Here is a 16,899-nt window from a genome sequence, read left to right as displayed (position 1 = left end):
CTGAACCACACAATCTGCTAAATAAACCAATTATAATTATAATTATAAGGTGTCTGCTGAATAAACAAATAATAATTTCAAGGAGAAGTAACAATAGGACTACATTTTAATCTGGAGCCATGTGGTAACCCTACTTCACCTCCTTGTGCTCCGTCTTTTGGGTGAGACGTAGTTGTAAGTGACTCTGCAGCTGATGCATAGTTCACACACCCTAGCCTCTGTAAGTCGCCTTGGATAAAGGCGTCTGCTAAATATATATATATATATATATATATATACACACACACTATAAGTCCAGTATCTCAATCAAACTATCTCTGTGTTATGCATTTTAATTTCTGTATATATATATATATTTTTTCCGAACAGTTTATTTATTCTCTTTCTGTCACTTGGATCCCCTCACCCTGTCCTTCAACTCGCCAACGCTGCTCAGCGTCCAATGAGGAAGCGCCCTGGGGTGGTGAGGCTGGGCTAAGGGCCCGCCCACACACTTCCTGTCGTGCGCAGTGCGCGACGTGGTGTGGAAACGGTTAGCGACCTCGTCGAAGGCGGAGACAAGTGGAGACCCCTGGAGGTGAGGAGGGAGAACTGCAGGGAGGGAGGACTGAGAGAGAGAGAGAGAGACAGAGGAAAGAGAGTCAGTCAGGTAATCTAACCCTTATAAAAGTGTCCCACAGTAAAAGCACAGCACATTGTAATAAAGCACAGGGAAGCATTGTAAAGCACAGAGAGGTCTGGTAAAGCATAGGGAAGCATTGTAAAGCACAGAGAGGTCTGGTAAAGCATAGGGAAGCATTGTAAAGCACAGAGAGGTCTGGTAAAGCATAGGGAAGCATTGTAAAGCACAGAGAAGTCTGGTAAAGCATAGGGAAGCATTGTAAAGCACAGAGAGGTCTGGTAAAGCATAGGGAAGCATTGTAAAGCACAGAGAGGTCTGGTAAAGCATAGGGAAGCATTGTAAAGCACAGAGAGGTCTGGTAAAGCATAGGGAAGCATTGTAAAGCACAGAGAGGTCTGGTAAAGCATAGGGAAGCATTGTAAAGCACAGAGAGGTCTGGTAAAGCACAGGGAAGCATTGTAAAGCACAGAGAGGTCTGGTAAAGCATAGAGAAGCATTGTAAAGCACAGAGAGGTCTGGTAAAGCATAGGGAAGCATTGTAAAGCACAGAGAGGTCTGGTAAAGCATAGGGAAGCATTGTAAAGCACAGAGAGGTGTGGTAAAGCATAGGGAAGCATTGTAAAGCACAGAGAGGTCTGGTAAAGCATAGGGAAGCATTGTAAAGCACAGAGAGGTCTGGTAAAGCATAGGGAAGCATTGTAAAGCACAGAGAGGTCTGGTAAAGCACAGGGAACTTGAGAGTGATATTAAGCAGGTTTTAAACTTTCCATACACTAGTATCACGAACTGTGAAACGGGATCGTGACTTGTAATATTGACCAACAATATAAAAATACAAATAAATACGTTCGATATAATTAATAATAAAAAAAACCGAGTATAAAATAAATGTATATATATATATATATATATATATATATATATATATATATATATATATATATATATATATATATATATATAGTATAATTAATAATATTTAAAATGCACTTACTCGTAAACGCTCCGCTGGACAAGGCGGCTTCGGTTGATAGCGGTGCCCGATTCCAGAGCTTGTAAGCGGCAGGTCGTGCCTTTTTGACTCCGAGGCCTCAAACATCTCCGGGTAATAATTCTCAGATAATAATGATAGAAAAAAAAAGATTAATTAGATCACATTGATCAATTATATGTGCTTAAAGTAAATAACGGCGTGTTTATCTCTCGCTGTCGACTCAGCTGTGTTTGTTGTCAAGGTAACAGGCAGGGTTGGTTGCGTAGCAACTAGTCACGTGACAGGCCCCTGGCAACGAAATAAATAAACGCCGGTCGAGAGAGAATTATAATATTAAATTGTTGTTCGTTTTTAATCGATTTTCAGACTTTTCTCGATACATATCTTGCTATCCCTGAATATTTTACGCAAACCTCTTCTTAAAAAATATCCACAAAATATTTTAACGAGCGACCCAGCCCTCAGATATTTATTTACCTCATTAGGTACGGCTATGGTATGCATTTACCATCGTTTACCCCGGATTACCATGTTTAATCTTTATTTTACTGTGGGACACTTTTACACTGTTTTTTCATATGCTTGACCAGACCTCTCTGTGCTTTACAATGCTTCCCTATGCTTTACCACACCTCTCTGTGCTTTACAATGCTTCCCTATGCTTTACCAGACCTCTCTGTGCTTTACAATGCTTCCCTATGCTTTACCAGACCTCTCTGTGCTTTACAATGCTTCCCTATGCTTTACCAGACCTCTCTGTGCTTTACAATGCTTCCCTATGCTTTACCACACCTCTCTGTGCTTTACAATGCTTCCCTATGCTTTACCAGACCTCTCTGTGCTTTACAATGCTTCCCTATGCTTTACCACACCTCTCTGTGCTTTACAATGCTTCCCTATGCTTGACCAGACCTCTCTGTGCTTTACAATGCTTCCCTATGCTTTACCAGACCTCTCTGTGCTTTACAATGCTTCCCTATGCTTTACCAGACCTCTCTGTGCTTTACAATGCTTCCCTATGCTTTACCAGACCTCTCTGTGCTTTACAATGCTTCCCTATGCTTTACCACACCTCTCTGTGCTTTACAATGCTTCCCTATGCTTTACCAGACCTCTCTGTGCTTTACAATGCTTCCCTATGCTTTACCACACCTCTCTGTGCTTTACAATGCTTCCCTATGCTTGACCAGACCTCTCTGTGCTTTACAATGCTTCCCTATGCTTTACCAGACCTCTCTGTGCTTTACAATGCTTCCCTATGCTTTACCAGACCTCTCTGTGCTTTACAATGCTTCCCTATGCTTTACCAGACCTCTCTGTGCTTTACAATGCTTCCCTATGCTTTACCACACCTCTCTGTGCTTTACAATGCTTCCCTATGCTTTACCAGACCTCTCTGTGCTTTACAATGCTTCCCTATGCTTTACCAGACCTCTCTGTGCTTTACAATGCTTCCCTATGCTTTACCAGACCTCTCTGTGCTTTACAATGCTTCCCTATGCTTTACCAGACCTCTCTGTGCTTTACAATGCTTCCCTATGCTTTACCAGACCTCTCTGTGCTTTACAATGCTTCCCTATGCTTTACCACACCTCTCTGTGCTTTACAATGCTTCCCTATGCTTTACCAGACCTCTCTGTGCTTTACAATGCTTCCCTATGCTTTCCCAGACCTCTCTGTGCTTTACAATGCTTCCCTATGCTTTACCAGACCTCTCTGTGCTTTACAATGCTTCCCTGTGCTTTACCAGACCTCTCTGTGCTTTACAATGCTTCCCTGTGCTTTACCAGACCTCTCTGTGCTTTGCAATGCTTCCCTATGCTTTACCAGACCTCTCTGTACTTTACAATGCTTCCCTATGCTTTACCAGACCTCTCTGTGCTTTACAATGCTTCCCTATGCTTTCCCAGACCTCTCTGTGCTTTACAATGATTCCCTATGCTTTACCAGACCTCTCTGTGCTTTACAATGCTTCCCTATGCTTTACCAGACCTCTCTGTGCTTTACAATGCTTCCCTATGCTTTACCAGACCTCTCTGTGCTTTACAATGCTTCCCTATGCTTTACCACACCTCTCTGTGCTTTACAATGCTCCCCTCTGCTTTACCAGACCTCTCTGTGCTTTACAATGCTTCCCTGTGCTTTACCAGACCTCTCTGTGCTTTACAGTGCTTCCCTATGCTTTACCAGACCTCTCTGTGCTTTACAATGCTTCCCTATGCTTTACCAGACCTCTCTGTGCTTTGCAATGCTTCCCTATGCTTTACCAGACCTCTCTGTGCTTTACAATGCTTCCCTATGCTTTACCAGACCTCTCTGTGCTTTACAATGCTTCCCTATGCTTTACCAGACCTCTCTGTGCTTTACAATGCTTCCCTATGCTTTACCAGACCTCTCTGTGCTTTACAATGCTTCCCTATGCTTTACCAGACCTCTCTGTGCTTTACAATGCTTCCCTATGCTTTACCAGACCTCTCTGTGCTTCACAATGCTTCCCTATGCTTTACCAGACCTCGCTGTGCTTTACAATGCTTCCCTATGCTTTACCAGACCTCTCTGTGCTTTACAATGCTTCCCTATGCTTTACCAAGCTGGTAGTAAAACCTGGAATGGGTGACAACGCTGTGCAATAGGAGTCTGATTCCCATCCTTGAATTATATTTGAGGTTCGTTTAGTTTGTCACACTTCTCTCCTCCTAATGTCTCAGTTTTTTCTCCTGTGTGTATAAAATCTTAAAAAATGTGTCAAATAAACGAGACAGAGAGGGTTTGTTTTGAGATTCAACATTTATTAACATGTGGGAATAATGACAGAAGACTGTGGAGAGAGAGAGAGAGAGAGAGAGAGAGAGAGAGAGAGAGAGAGAGAGAGAGAGGAGAGAGAGGAGAGAGAGAGAGAGAGAGAGAGAGGAGGGCAATGGGGAGGAGAGATGAGAGAGGAGAGAGGAAAAGGGAGGAGAGAGGAGAGATGAGGGGAGAGAGAAGAGGGGGAGGATAGAGGGAGAGGAGAGGGAAAGGGAGGGAGAGATTAGAGGGGATATGGGAGAGGAGGAGAGAGGAGAAAGGAGGAGAGAGAAGAGGGGGAGGACAGAGGGAGAGAAGAGGAGAGGTGAAGCGAGAGGAGGAGAGAGGATAGATGAGAGAGGAGAGGAAAAGGGAGGAGAGAGGAGAGGGAGAGAGATGAGGGGGGAGGACAGAGGGAGAGAAGAGGAGAGGTGAGGGGAGAGGAGAGATGAGAGGAGAGGAAAAGGGAGGAGAGAGGAGAGGGAGAGAGATGAGGGGAGAGAGAAGAGGGGGAGGATGGAGGGAGAGATTAGAGGGGGTAGGGGAGAGAGGATAGGGGACGACACAGATCAATACGAACATTTCTCTCACTGATACATAAGAACAGAGCTGCACTAAAGAACAAATCATCAAAAAACATAACGACCAGAATTACAATCACAATTTATACCAGAGTCTGCTGCATTCTCTGATTAAAACAACTCACATACATACATACAAACATACACACACAGATACACAGCAACACAGAACACGACGGAAATCAATGCAACAGTAAACAGATTTCAATAAATAAATAAATACATACATACATACATAATATACTATTCAAGTAAGGAGAGCCACATAGCCACTGTTTATATATATTATATATATTTTTTCTTCGTTCTTTTTAAAAAATACTCTAACACTCTCCTGATCCTTCGTCTCGAAGCCATCCGATTGGGTGAGAGGAAGGGGGCGTGGTCACGGAGACACGGGATTGGTTAACCTCTGGACTCCAGTGACCTATGAGAGAGGAGAGAGGAGAGAGGAGAGAGGAGAGAGAGGAGAGAGGAGAGAGGGGAGAGAGGAGAGAGAAGAGGAGAGAGAGGAGAGAGGAGAGGAGAGAGGAGAGAGAGAAGAGGAGAGAGGAGAGGGGAGAGAGAGAAGAGGAGAGAGAGAAGAGGAGAGAGGAGAGGATAGAGGAGAGAGGAGAGAGAAGAGGAGGAGAGGAGAGAGGAGAGGAGAGAGAAGAGGAGAGAGAGGAGGAGAGAGGGGAGAGGAGAGAGAGGAGAGAGGAGAGAGGGGAGAGAGAGGAGAGAGAGGAGAGGAGAGAGGAGAGGAGAGAGAAGAGGATAGAGAGGAGAGAGATGAGAGAAAAGAGGAGAGAGGAGAGAGGAGAGAGGAGAGGAGAGGAGAGAGGAGAGAGGAGAGGAGAGAGGAGAGAGAGGAGAGAGGAGAGAGAGAAGAGGAGAGAGAGGAGAGGAGAGGAGAGAGGAGAGAGAGGAGAGAGAGGAGAGAGGAGAGAGAGAGGAGAGAGGAGAGAGAGAAGAGAGAGGGGAGAGAGGAGATTAATAAAAATGATCAATATTGCTGTACATTTCTTACAAGTGCAGTGCTGTTGTGTGGGAGCTCTGTTGGTGTAACTCACGAGTAGCTGTGTTGGTGTAACTCACGAGTAGCTGTGTGCAGTGTTGTTGTGTGGGAGCTGTGTTGGTGTAACTCACGAGTATCTGTGTTGGTGTAACTCACGAGTAGCTGTGTGCAGTGTTGTTGTGTGGGAGCTGTGTTGGTGTAACTCACGAGTATCTGTGTTGGTGTAACTCACGAGTAGCTGTGTGCAGTGTAACTCACGAGTAGCTGTGTGCAGTGTTGTTGTATCAGAGCTGTGTTGGTGTAACTCACGAGTATCTGTGCTGGTGTAACTCACGAGTATCTGTGTCGGTGTAACTCACGAGTAGCTGTGTGCAGTGTTGTTGTATCAGAGCTGTGTTGGTGTAACTCACGAGTAGCTGTGTGCAGTGCTGTTGTGTGGGAGCTGTGTTGGTGTAACTCACGAGTAGCTGTGTGCAGTGTTGTTGTGTGGGAGCTGTGTTGGTGTAACTCACGAGTAGCTGTGTGCAGTGCTGTTGTGTGGGAGCTGTGTTGGTGTAACTCACGAGTAGCTGTGTGCAGTGTTGTTGTATCAGAGCTGTGTTGGTGTAACTCACGAGTAGCTGTGTGCAGTGCTGTTGTGTGGGAGCTGTGTTGGTGTAACTCACGTGTAGCTGTGTGCAGTGTTGTTGTGTGGGAGCTGTGTTGGTGTAACTCACGAGTAGCTGTGTGCAGTGCTGTTGTGTGGGAGCTGTGTTGGTGTAACTCACGAGTAGCTGTGTGCAGTGTTGTTGTGTGGGAGCTGTGTTGGTGTAACTCACGAGTAGCTGTGTGCAGTGTTGTTGTATCAGAGCTGTGTTGGTGTAACTCACGAGTAGCTGTGTGCAGTGTTGTTGTGTGGAAGCTGTGTTGGTGTAACTCACGAGTAGCTGTGTGCAGTGTTGTTGTGTGGGAGCTGTGTTGGTGTAACTCATGAGTATCTGTGTTGGTGTAACTCATGAGTAGCTGTGTGCAGTGTTGTTGTGTGGAAGCTGTGTTGGTGTAACTCACGAGTAGCTGTGTGCAGTGCTGTTGTGTGGGAGCTGTGTTGGTGTAACTCACGAGTAGCTGTGTGCAGTGTTGTTGTGTGGAAGCTGTGTTGGTGTAACTCACAAGTAGCTGTGTGCAGTGTTGTTGTGTGGGAGCTGTGTTGGTGTAATTCACGAGTATCTGTGTTGGTGTAACTCACGAGTAGCTGGTGTGTTGCTGGCGTCGCCGGGCGCTCCGCAGCTTCTCGAATCGAGCCTCCATCTCCTCCAGAACCTTGGGGGTGTACCGGACCACGAGCTTCACAGAACCGTGGGCCGCCTTCAAGAGCTCCACCGCCTTCTCGTGGTGCTCCCCTTCCACGCTCTGAAATGAGAGAGGAGTCACAGGGGAGTCGGGGAGGAGTCACAGGGGAGTCAGGGAGGAGTCGGAGAGGAATCAGAGAGGAGTCACAGGGGAGTCAGGGAGGAGTCAGAGGAGTCAGAGAGGAGTCACAGGGGAGTCAGAGAGGAGTCAGAGAGGAGTCAGAGAGGAGTCAGAGGAGGAGTCAGAGAGGAGTCAGAGAGGATTCACAGGGGAGTCAGAGGAGGAGTCAGAGAGGAGTCAGGGAGGAGTCACAGGGGAGTCACAGGGGAGTCAGGGAGGAGTCACAGGGGAGTCAGAGAGGAGTCACAGGGGAGTCAGAGAGGAGTCAGGGAGGAGTCACAGGGGAGTCAGAGAGGAGTCACAGGGGAGTCAGAGAGGAGTCACAGAGGAGTCACAGGGGAGTCAGAGAGGATTCACAGGGGAGTCAGAGAGGAGTCACAGGGGAGTCGGGGAGGAATCATAGAGGAGTCACAGCGGAGTCGGAGAGGAGTCACAGGGGAGTCGGAGAGGAGTCACAGGGGAGTCGGGGAGGAATCATAGAGGAGTCACAGCGGAGTCGGAGGAATCAGAAGGGAGTCAGGGAGGAATCATAGGGGAGTCACAGGGAAAGCAGAGAGGAATCGGAGAGGAGTCAGAGAGAAATCAGAGAGGAGTCAGAGATGTGTCACAGGGGAGTCAGGGAGGAATCAGAGAGGAGTCAGAGAGAAATCAGAGAGAAATCAGAGAGGAGTCAGAGAGGAGTCAGAGAGGAATCAGAGAGGAGTCAGAGAGGAATCGGAGAGGAGTCAGAGAGAAATCAGAGAGAAATCAGAGAGGAGTCAGAGAGGAGTCAGAGAGGAGTCACAGGGGAGTCAGGGAGGAATCACAGGGGAATCAGGGAGGAATCAGAGAGGAATCAGAGAGGAGTCACAGGGGAGTCAGGGAGGAATCAGAGAGGAATCAGGGAGGAATCAGAGAGGAATCAGAGAGGAGTCACAGGGGAGTCAGGGAGGAATCAGAGAGGAATCAGGGAGGAATCAGAGAGGAATCAGAGAGGAAGCAGACAGGAGTCAAAGAGGAATAATAATAATAATAATAATAATAATAATAACAATACTGACATTAATAATAATAATAATTCCAATGATGACAATGATAAATGACAATGATAAATTACAACAGCTATAATAATAACATTAACAATATAATAGTATTAATAGTATTAATAATGCCAGCTCTCCCTCTCTCGCTCTCTCACCACCCCGTTGACGGACAGCAGCTGGTCCCCCCTCTTGAGCCCCCCGTGCCGGTCGGCCACGCCCCCCGGGATCACTCTGGAGATGTAAATGGGGGAGTTCTGCTCTTTGCCCCCCATGATGTTGAACCCGAGCCCCTCCTCCGTCTTCGGCAGCTCCACCACACGGGGGTGGGCGTGGCCGTCGCTCGCCGCGAACGCAGCCACCGTCGCCTGGGGAGAGATCAGAGAGAAATCAGAGAGAAATCAGAGAGGAGATGAGAGATCAGAGAGAAATCAGAGAGGAGATTAGAGATCAGAGAGAAATTAAAGATCAGAGAGAAATTAGAGATCAAAGAGAAATCAGAGAGAAATCAGAGAGGAGATCAGAGATCAGAGAGAGATCAGAGAGGAGATGAGAGAGAAATCAGAGAAATCAGAGATCAGAGAGAAATTAGAGAGGAGATCAGAGATAAATCAGAGAGGAGACGAGAGATCAGAGAGAGAGATCAGAAAGAAATCAGAGATCAGAGAGAAATTAGAGGAGATTAGAGAGAAATCAGAGAGGAGATCAGAGAGAAATCAGAGAGATGAGAGATCAAAGAGAAATCAGAGATCAGAGAGAAATCAGAGAGGAGATGAGAGATCAGAGAGAAATCAGAGATGAGAGAGAAATTAGAGGAGATTAGAGAGAAATCAGAGAGGAGATCAGAGAGAAATCAGAGATCAGAGAGAAATCAGAGAGATGAGAGATCAAAGAGAAATCAGAGATCAGAGAGAAATCAGAGAGGAGATGAGAGATCAGAGAGAAATCAGAGATGAGAGAGAAATTAGAGGAGATTAGAGAGAAATCAGAGAGGAGATCAGAGAGAAATCAGAGAGGAGATCAGAGAGAAATCAGAGATCAGAGAGAAATCAGAGAGGAGATGAGAGATCAGAGAGAAATCAGAGATGAGAGAGAAATCTGAGATAAATTAGAGCTGAAACGAGATATCAATAGAAATACATTAAAAACAAATTGCAATTAAATGACAGGTTCTTAGAAATCATTGTTGAAGTCGGACTTATCGTATGAATCACAACCGAGGTGAGACGCGTCACACTGGAGAGGGGGGGTCAGGGTTAGGGTTGTGGGGGGGTACCTTGGCTGTAGCCTGGGCTCGGATCTCAGCTCCTCCAGAGATATCCAGAGTGTCATACAGCTGCTCATATACCTGAGAGAGAGAGAGAGAGAGAGAGAGAGAGAGAGAGAGATCAATACACACAGTGTCATGTGTGTATGTAAGGTTTCAGGTTCACCTCTGATAGCAGCACAGAACTTGTTCTGCAGGAATCTGTGTGAATATCTCTGTGTGTGTCTGTGTGAATATCTCTGTGTATATCTCTGTGCAGATGTCTGTGTGTATCTCTCTGTGTGTGTGAATATCTCTGTGTATATCTCTGTGTATATCTCTGTGCAGATGTCTGTGAGTATATCTCAGTGTGTGTCTCTAAGTCGCCTTGGATAAAGGCGTCTGCTAAATAAACAAATAATATCTGTGTGTGTATATCTGTGTGTGTGTGTATATCTCTATATAAGGTTTCTGGGTCATCTCTCTGATAGGAGCACAGAACTTGCTCTGCAGGACTCTGTGTGTGTGTGTATCTCTATATAAGGTTTCTGGGTCACCTCTCTGATAGCAGCACAGAACTTGCTCTGCAGGACTCTCTGCAGCGCCTGCAGTTTTGGGGGGGGCACCTCACCACTCCGCTGCAACTTCTCAAGCAACTCGATCGCCCGGCACACATCTGAGAGAGAGAGAGAGAGAGAGGAGAGGGGGAGAGGGGGGAGAGGGGGGAGAGGGGGGAGAGGGGGGAGAGGAGAGAGGGGGGAGAGGAGAGAGCAGAGAGCAGAGAAGGGGAGGAGAGAGAGGAGAGAGGAGAGGAGAGAGAGAGGAGAGAGAGGAGAGAGAGATGGGAGGAGAGAGGGAGAGCAGAGAGAGACAGAGAGGGGGTGAGGCAGAGAGAGAGAGGGGAGGAGAGAGCAGAGAGGAGAGACAGAGGGGGAGAGGAGGAGAGAGAAAGAGGGACAGAGAGATATTCTGAGCTCCAACCAGAACTGCAGGTAAACTGAATCTGTGCAGTCAACGCGTGACACCTGCTGGCGAAACATTGGAACTGCAGATATATAACATAATTTGTATTTTATATGTATTAGTTTATTTAGCAGACGCCTTTATCCAAGGCGACTTACAGAGACTAGGGTGTGTGAACTATGCATCTGCTGCAGAGTCACTTACAACTACGTCTCACCCGAAAGACGGAGCACAAGGAGGTGAAGTGACTTGCTCAGGGTCACACAGTGAGTCAGTGGCTGAGGTGGGATTTGAACCGGGGACCTCCTGGTTACAAGCCCTTTTCTTTAATCACTGGACCACACAGCCTCCTCTGCGTTTTATATTACTATAGTTATCTTACACAAATATGAATACTGCATGACAAATCACACAAGACTCCTATAATCATATGTAGATAGATAGATAGGGATAGATAGACAGATATAGACAGATAGACAGATATACACATGTGTGTGCCTGTATTAAAGAAAAGGGCTTGTAACCAGGAGGTCGCCGGTTCAAATCCCACCTCAGCCACTGACTCATTGTGTGACCCTGAGCAAGTCACTTAACCTCCTTGTGCTCCGTCTTTCGGGTGAGACGTAGTTGTAAGTGACTCTGCAGCTGATGCATAGTTCACACACCCTAGTCTCTGTAAGACGCCTTGGATAAAGGCGTCTGCTAAATAAACTAATAATAATAATAATAATAATAATAATAATAATAATAATAATAATAATATTACACATTACAATACATTATAACAAACTGCAATACACTAAAATACACTAGAGGGCAGTGTTTCCCAACCCCGGTTCTGGGGACCCGCTGTCTTTCATGCCAACTGATCCCTCAATTATTTAACTAGAACCTTCATTGGACTGATCGCGTGTTTCATGAGACTCTTAATGGTTTTAAGTTCTTAAACCACCAATAAACAAATAATGAAAACCCAAGAAATATTCTATACAGACACAAATATTCTAAACAGACACTAACTCCACAAAACATAATCTGATAAAATATCTCCCGTTCGCCCCTTTCCATAAACACACACTATTACAATGGAAGCATTTCGCTAATGAAGGAATAACTATATTAAGTTGTATGGGAGATATAACTCCATGAAGTTGGCTAAGTTTTGAGAGCCTCATATAGATAATGGTTGGGGTCCAGTGGTTTAAGGATGGGAGGGGAACATAAGAACATAAGAAAGTTTACAAACGAGAGGAGGCCCCATTCAGCCCATCTTGCTCGTTTGGTTGTTAGTAGCTTATTGATCCCAGAATCTCCTCAAGCAGCTTCTTGAAGGATCCCAGGGTGTCAGCTTCAACAACATCACTGGGGAGTTGGTTCCAGACCCTCACAATTCTCTGGGTAAAAAAGTGCCTCCTATTTTCTGTTCTGAATGCCCCTTTATCTAATCTCCATTTGTGACCCCTGGTTTCTTTTTTCAGGTCAAAGAAGTCCCCTGGGTCGACATTGTCAATACCTTTTAGGATTTTGAATGTTTGAATCAGATCGCCGCGTAGTCTTCTTTGTTCAAGACTGAATAGATTCAATTCTTTCAGCCTGTCTGCATACGACATGCCTTTTAAACCCGGGATAATTCTGGTTGCTCTTCTTTGCTCTCTTTCTAGAGCAGCAATATCCTTTTTTGTAACGAGGTGACCAGAACTGAACACAATATTCTAGGTGAGGTCTTACTAATGCATTGTAGAGTTTTAACATTACTTCCCTTGATTTAAATTCAACTCTTCTCATAATATATCCGAGCATCTTGTTGGCCTTTTTTATAGCTTCCCCACATTGTCTAGATGAAGACGTTTCTGAGTCAACTGGGAATGGAATGTGAGATAGTGGGACCAGTTTTAACTGCTTCAGTAGACACCATTTGGTGGTATGACCCTATATGGCTGTTATTCTCAATATAGGGTTGATAAGAGTTACAGACGTGGGGTGCAAGGTGATTGGTACAAGACTGAATTAACTGCTGTGTGTTAGAATATTATTGGTGCAATGTTTAGAATAGAGATTGCTATATGTACTGATGTAAAAGGGAATTCAGGCAGATCGCATTCTTCCTTGTACTGATAAAGTGCCGGTTGAGTGGGTCTCCGAAGCGCTCTGTAGCATCTGTGTGTGAACCTTCAAATAAATAGACTTGATCGAACTCAACACGCCTCGGATTGAATTGTTTGGGGTTAGGTGAACCTCCAGAATTCGTCCCTATACTATCTTTATCCCAGTGTTGTAAAACTGTGTGCGTGTGTGTGTGTGTGTGTGGCTCCTCTCTCATTATCAGTGACACTGTGTGTGTGTGTGTGTGTGTGTGTGTGTGTGTGTGTGTGTGGCTCCTCTCTCTCATTATCAGTGACACTGTGTGTGTGTGTGTGTGGCTCCTCTCTCTCATTATCAGTGACATTGTGTGTGTGTGTGTGTGTGTGTGTGTGTGTGTGTGTGGCTCCTCTCTCTCATTATCAGTGACATTGTGTGTGTGTGTGTGTGTCCCCTCTCTCATTATCAGTGACACTGTGTGTGTGTGTGTGTGTGTGTGTGTGTGTGTGTGGCTCCTCTCTCTCATTATCAGTGACACTGTGTGTGTGTGTGTGTGTGTGTGTGTGTGTGTGGCTCCTCTCTCTCATTATCAGTGACACTGTGTGTGTGTGTGTGTGTGTGTGTGTGTGTGTGTGTGTGTGGCTCCTCTCTCATTATCAGTGACACTGTGTGTGTGTGTGTGTGTGTGTGTGTGTGTGTGGCTCCTCTCTCTCATTATCAGTGACACAGTGTGTGTGTGTGTGTGTGTGTGGCTCCTCTCTCTCATTATCAGTGACACTCTGTGTGTGTGTGTGTGTGTGTGTGTGTCTCTCTCTCATTATCAGTGACACTGTGTGTGTGTGTGTGTGTGTCTCTCTCTCATTATCAGTGACACTGTGTGTGTGTGTGTGTGTGTGTGTGTGTGTGTGTGTGTGTGTGGCTCCTCTCTCATTATCAGTGACACTGTGTGTGTGTGTGTGTGTGTGTGTGTGTCTCTCTCTCATTATCAGTGACACTGTGTGTGTGTGTGTGTGTGTCTCTCTCTCATTATCAGTGACACTGTGTGTGTGTGTGTGTGTGTGTGTGTGTGTGTGGCTCCTCTCTCATTATCAGTGACACTGTGTGTGTGTGTGTGTGTGTGTGTGTGTGTGTGTGTGTGTGTGTGTCTCTCTCTCATTATCAGTGACACAGTGTGTGTGTGTGTGTGTGTGTGTGTGTGTGTGTGTGTGTGTGTGTCTGTGTTGATCGATTTTCTATCATCTATAAGAATTAAGCAAAGAACGCTTGTGAACACAGCCCTATGCGCATCGCATTATTATTATTATTATTATTATTATTATTATTATTATTATTATTTATTTCTTAGCAGACGCCCTTATCCAGGGCGACTTACAATCGTAAGCAAATACATTTCAAGAATCATAGTACAAGTATTAATACAATTAAGAGCAAGATAAATACAATGACTTTGGTTCAAACAAGTACAAGTGTGACAAAACACGATTCAATAACAGCATTAAGACGCGTTTATCCCCTTGCAACGCACAAAACTGCAGAAACGGACATTTCCGTGCTAAATAAAGCTGAAAATAAAATAAAGGCTATTTTGATTAGCGGGTTCACAGGAGATCACGTATCCAAACTGCTCCAGACAGCCAGGCTGCGGTCTGACGTATATTGCTTCACCGAAAATAAATAAATTAATTACTCAATAATAATAATAATAACCCGCTATCTCATCATTGCTATCGCGCTCCGTGTTCGAATTATTACATTTGCATTTATTTAAAAAAAAATTAAAAATCATCTCGTCTCTTTTTATTCTCGTTTATTTATTCCTTACCTCGCTCTAACCCCAATGGTTCAGATATTGCAGCCATTGTGACTGACGTCAGCTTGCCTGGGCGTTAAAACGCATTCGCGGATCGAGGGGCGTGGTTATGCAAATTTATGATCTGTGAGCCTTCTATTCGGGGCGGGGTTATGCAAATGTGAGATGGTCAGCTTTATTAATAGCACGATGGCGTTGATGGCACGTTTTGAAACGCGTTTTGCAGTAAACAGATTCTCATTGATCTCGTGTGCATCGCCCCTGTGTTTATCTTGGAGGCACCGTTCCCTGTATCTTAGGTCTCCTACCCAAATAAAGAAGACAGAGAATCGTGAGGGTGTGGAATCAAACTCCCCAGTAATGTTGTTGAAGCTGATACCCTGGGATCCTTCAAGAAGCTGCTTGATGAGATTCTGGGATCGATCAGCTACTAACAACCAAACGAGCAAGATGGGCTGAATGGCCTCCTCTCGTTTGTAAACTTCCTTATGTTCTTATGTTCTTATAAATACTCAGAATTGACGTCTCATCCGTAGGACGGAGCACAAGGAGGTGAAGCGACTCGCCCAGGGTCACACGCACACACACACACACACACACACACACACACACACACAGTGAGTCAGTGGCTGCTGCAGAGTCACTTCCAATAGGACCTAGAAATGGAAGGGAAGTGAATTAGGTTTCACAGACTCCAATCTGCACTGCGAAATCATTGCTTTATTGATCAGCCACTAATTCAAGTTTCGCAATACAGAACCAATTTCAGGTCAGCATTTTATAAAATCACTTGTACTAGGAAGACCTTTAAAACAAAAACACTTTTTTCAAAACACTAAACATAATCCGTCAGTTGCGTCTAAGGTGTTAGAAAGCTTAGTTTTTACAGCATCTGATTTGTTTGGGCCAATGGGGCTAATGCACCGACCTATAAGGACAGCTAGAATTGAACCCACTGGGTTTCTAGTGTATTTCATAGAGACACTGAACAGCTCAGCACTAAGACTGATCTGTCTGCACTTTCAATTGGGAGACGCTCTGCAGGTCTCCCTCCATTAGTCAAAGACTAAACATAATCATTGAATTGCTTCTGCTGTATTTGCTTAAAGACCCAGCAATGAAGGTGTTAAATGCTTCACTTTCGCAGCATTGAGAAAACATCTGATTTGTTTGTGCCTGTTTACTGATGCATAGAGATTTAAATGTTTCCCTAGCAGCCAGGTTGAAGCAGGGCTATGCAAAGTGTGCTGGAGTCAAATCCAGAGCTTACAGGCTGCAAGTATAGGAAGCCTCTTGATGGTCTGCGACAGGGTAGCGTCGCTGCCTAAGCTATTACTGGCAGGGAGAGAGACTCAGAGACAAGAGTCTGAAGTTCAAAATGCTAATGCATGCTTTTAATAACTGGTTTAAGAACCAAAAATAATAAGCAAAAACACTGGAACAAAATAAACAGGCACGGTGGCCAAAACAAACATTTAAACAGAACAAAAAACCCTTTAGATAGCCTGCGGTTTCCCCTGAACACCAGCAGAGCACCGCCCAGCAATAACCACCTTCACCTGCAACTTCACCTGCACCTTCATCACCAGCTCTCACATTAACACCCGTGTGAGCACCCTTTTTATGCACCTGTGGTTAATTAATCATTAATTATGTATCGAATTGACGACCCCAGCCACATCCCCACGTGTTTCTGACAGGGAGCCAACCCAAAATCCCCCACACCCCTCCACACCAAACCAAACACTCTGCAGGTCTCCCTCCATTAGCAGCAGCCCTCTGTTGTATTCAGAGCAGTTTACTAACTCAGTGATCTCTTTGATGGTTGAACAGAAGGATTATAAGGAGTCTAATACAATCCAGTAAGCTGCTCCATATAGAGACCCAAGCCACGTTTATTGATGATATTTGTAAAGAATATTTTATTTATTAATGAGGTCTACATCAAATACAAAACAGACCCCTCATATCGATAATATATTCATATTCCCGTGTGTTTAAAATGCATTTTACATGTTTGTGTTGTATAGAATCTGCAGGTCTCCCTACATTAGCACCGCCTCTCTCTCACATTCAGACTTTCACTAACTTGGTCTAACAGGGATTCTGAATTTTCATGACATATATCACCATGCATATCTGTGAGGCTGTGTGGTCCAGTGGTTAAAGAAACCGGCCTTGTAACCAGGAGGTCCCCGGTTCAAATCCCACCTCAGCCACTGACTCATTGTGTGACCCTGAGCGAGTCACTTCACCTCCTTGTGCTCCGTCTTTCGGGTGAGACGTAGTTGTAAGTGACTCTGCAGCTGATGCATAGTTCACACACCCTAGTCTCTGTAAGTCGCCTTGGATAAA

The 16,899-nt window shown here is 45.1% G+C and overlaps 2 protein-coding genes across 2 annotated transcripts in view; one reads left to right on the top strand and one right to left on the bottom strand.

The window, feature by feature from the left end:
- LOC117407592 (macrophage mannose receptor 1-like) overlaps positions 1 to 16,899 on the top strand; it is a 152,175-nt gene that overhangs the window by 124,370 nt on the left and 10,906 nt on the right. The window lies entirely within an intron of this gene.
- LOC131724771 (protein lin-7 homolog B) lies at positions 4,721 to 14,651 on the bottom strand. Its single transcript, XM_059017520.1, has 6 exons — positions 14,557 to 14,651; positions 10,250 to 10,368; positions 9,723 to 9,794; positions 8,605 to 8,814; positions 7,204 to 7,367; positions 4,721 to 5,408 (listed from the first exon to the last, which is right to left on the bottom strand). The coding sequence occupies exons 1-6, from the start codon at positions 14,591 to 14,593 to the stop codon at positions 5,387 to 5,389; spliced, it is 624 nt and encodes a 207-aa protein (XP_058873503.1). The 5' UTR covers positions 14,594 to 14,651; the 3' UTR covers positions 4,721 to 5,386.

Source organism: Acipenser ruthenus, chromosome 57 (assembly GCF_902713425.1).
Source record: "Acipenser ruthenus chromosome 57, fAciRut3.2 maternal haplotype, whole genome shotgun sequence".
Classification (NCBI taxonomy): Eukaryota; Metazoa; Chordata; class Actinopteri; order Acipenseriformes; family Acipenseridae; genus Acipenser; species Acipenser ruthenus.
The sequence above is the reverse complement of the archived record's forward strand: the minus strand, read 5'-3'. Positions and strand labels throughout refer to the sequence as shown.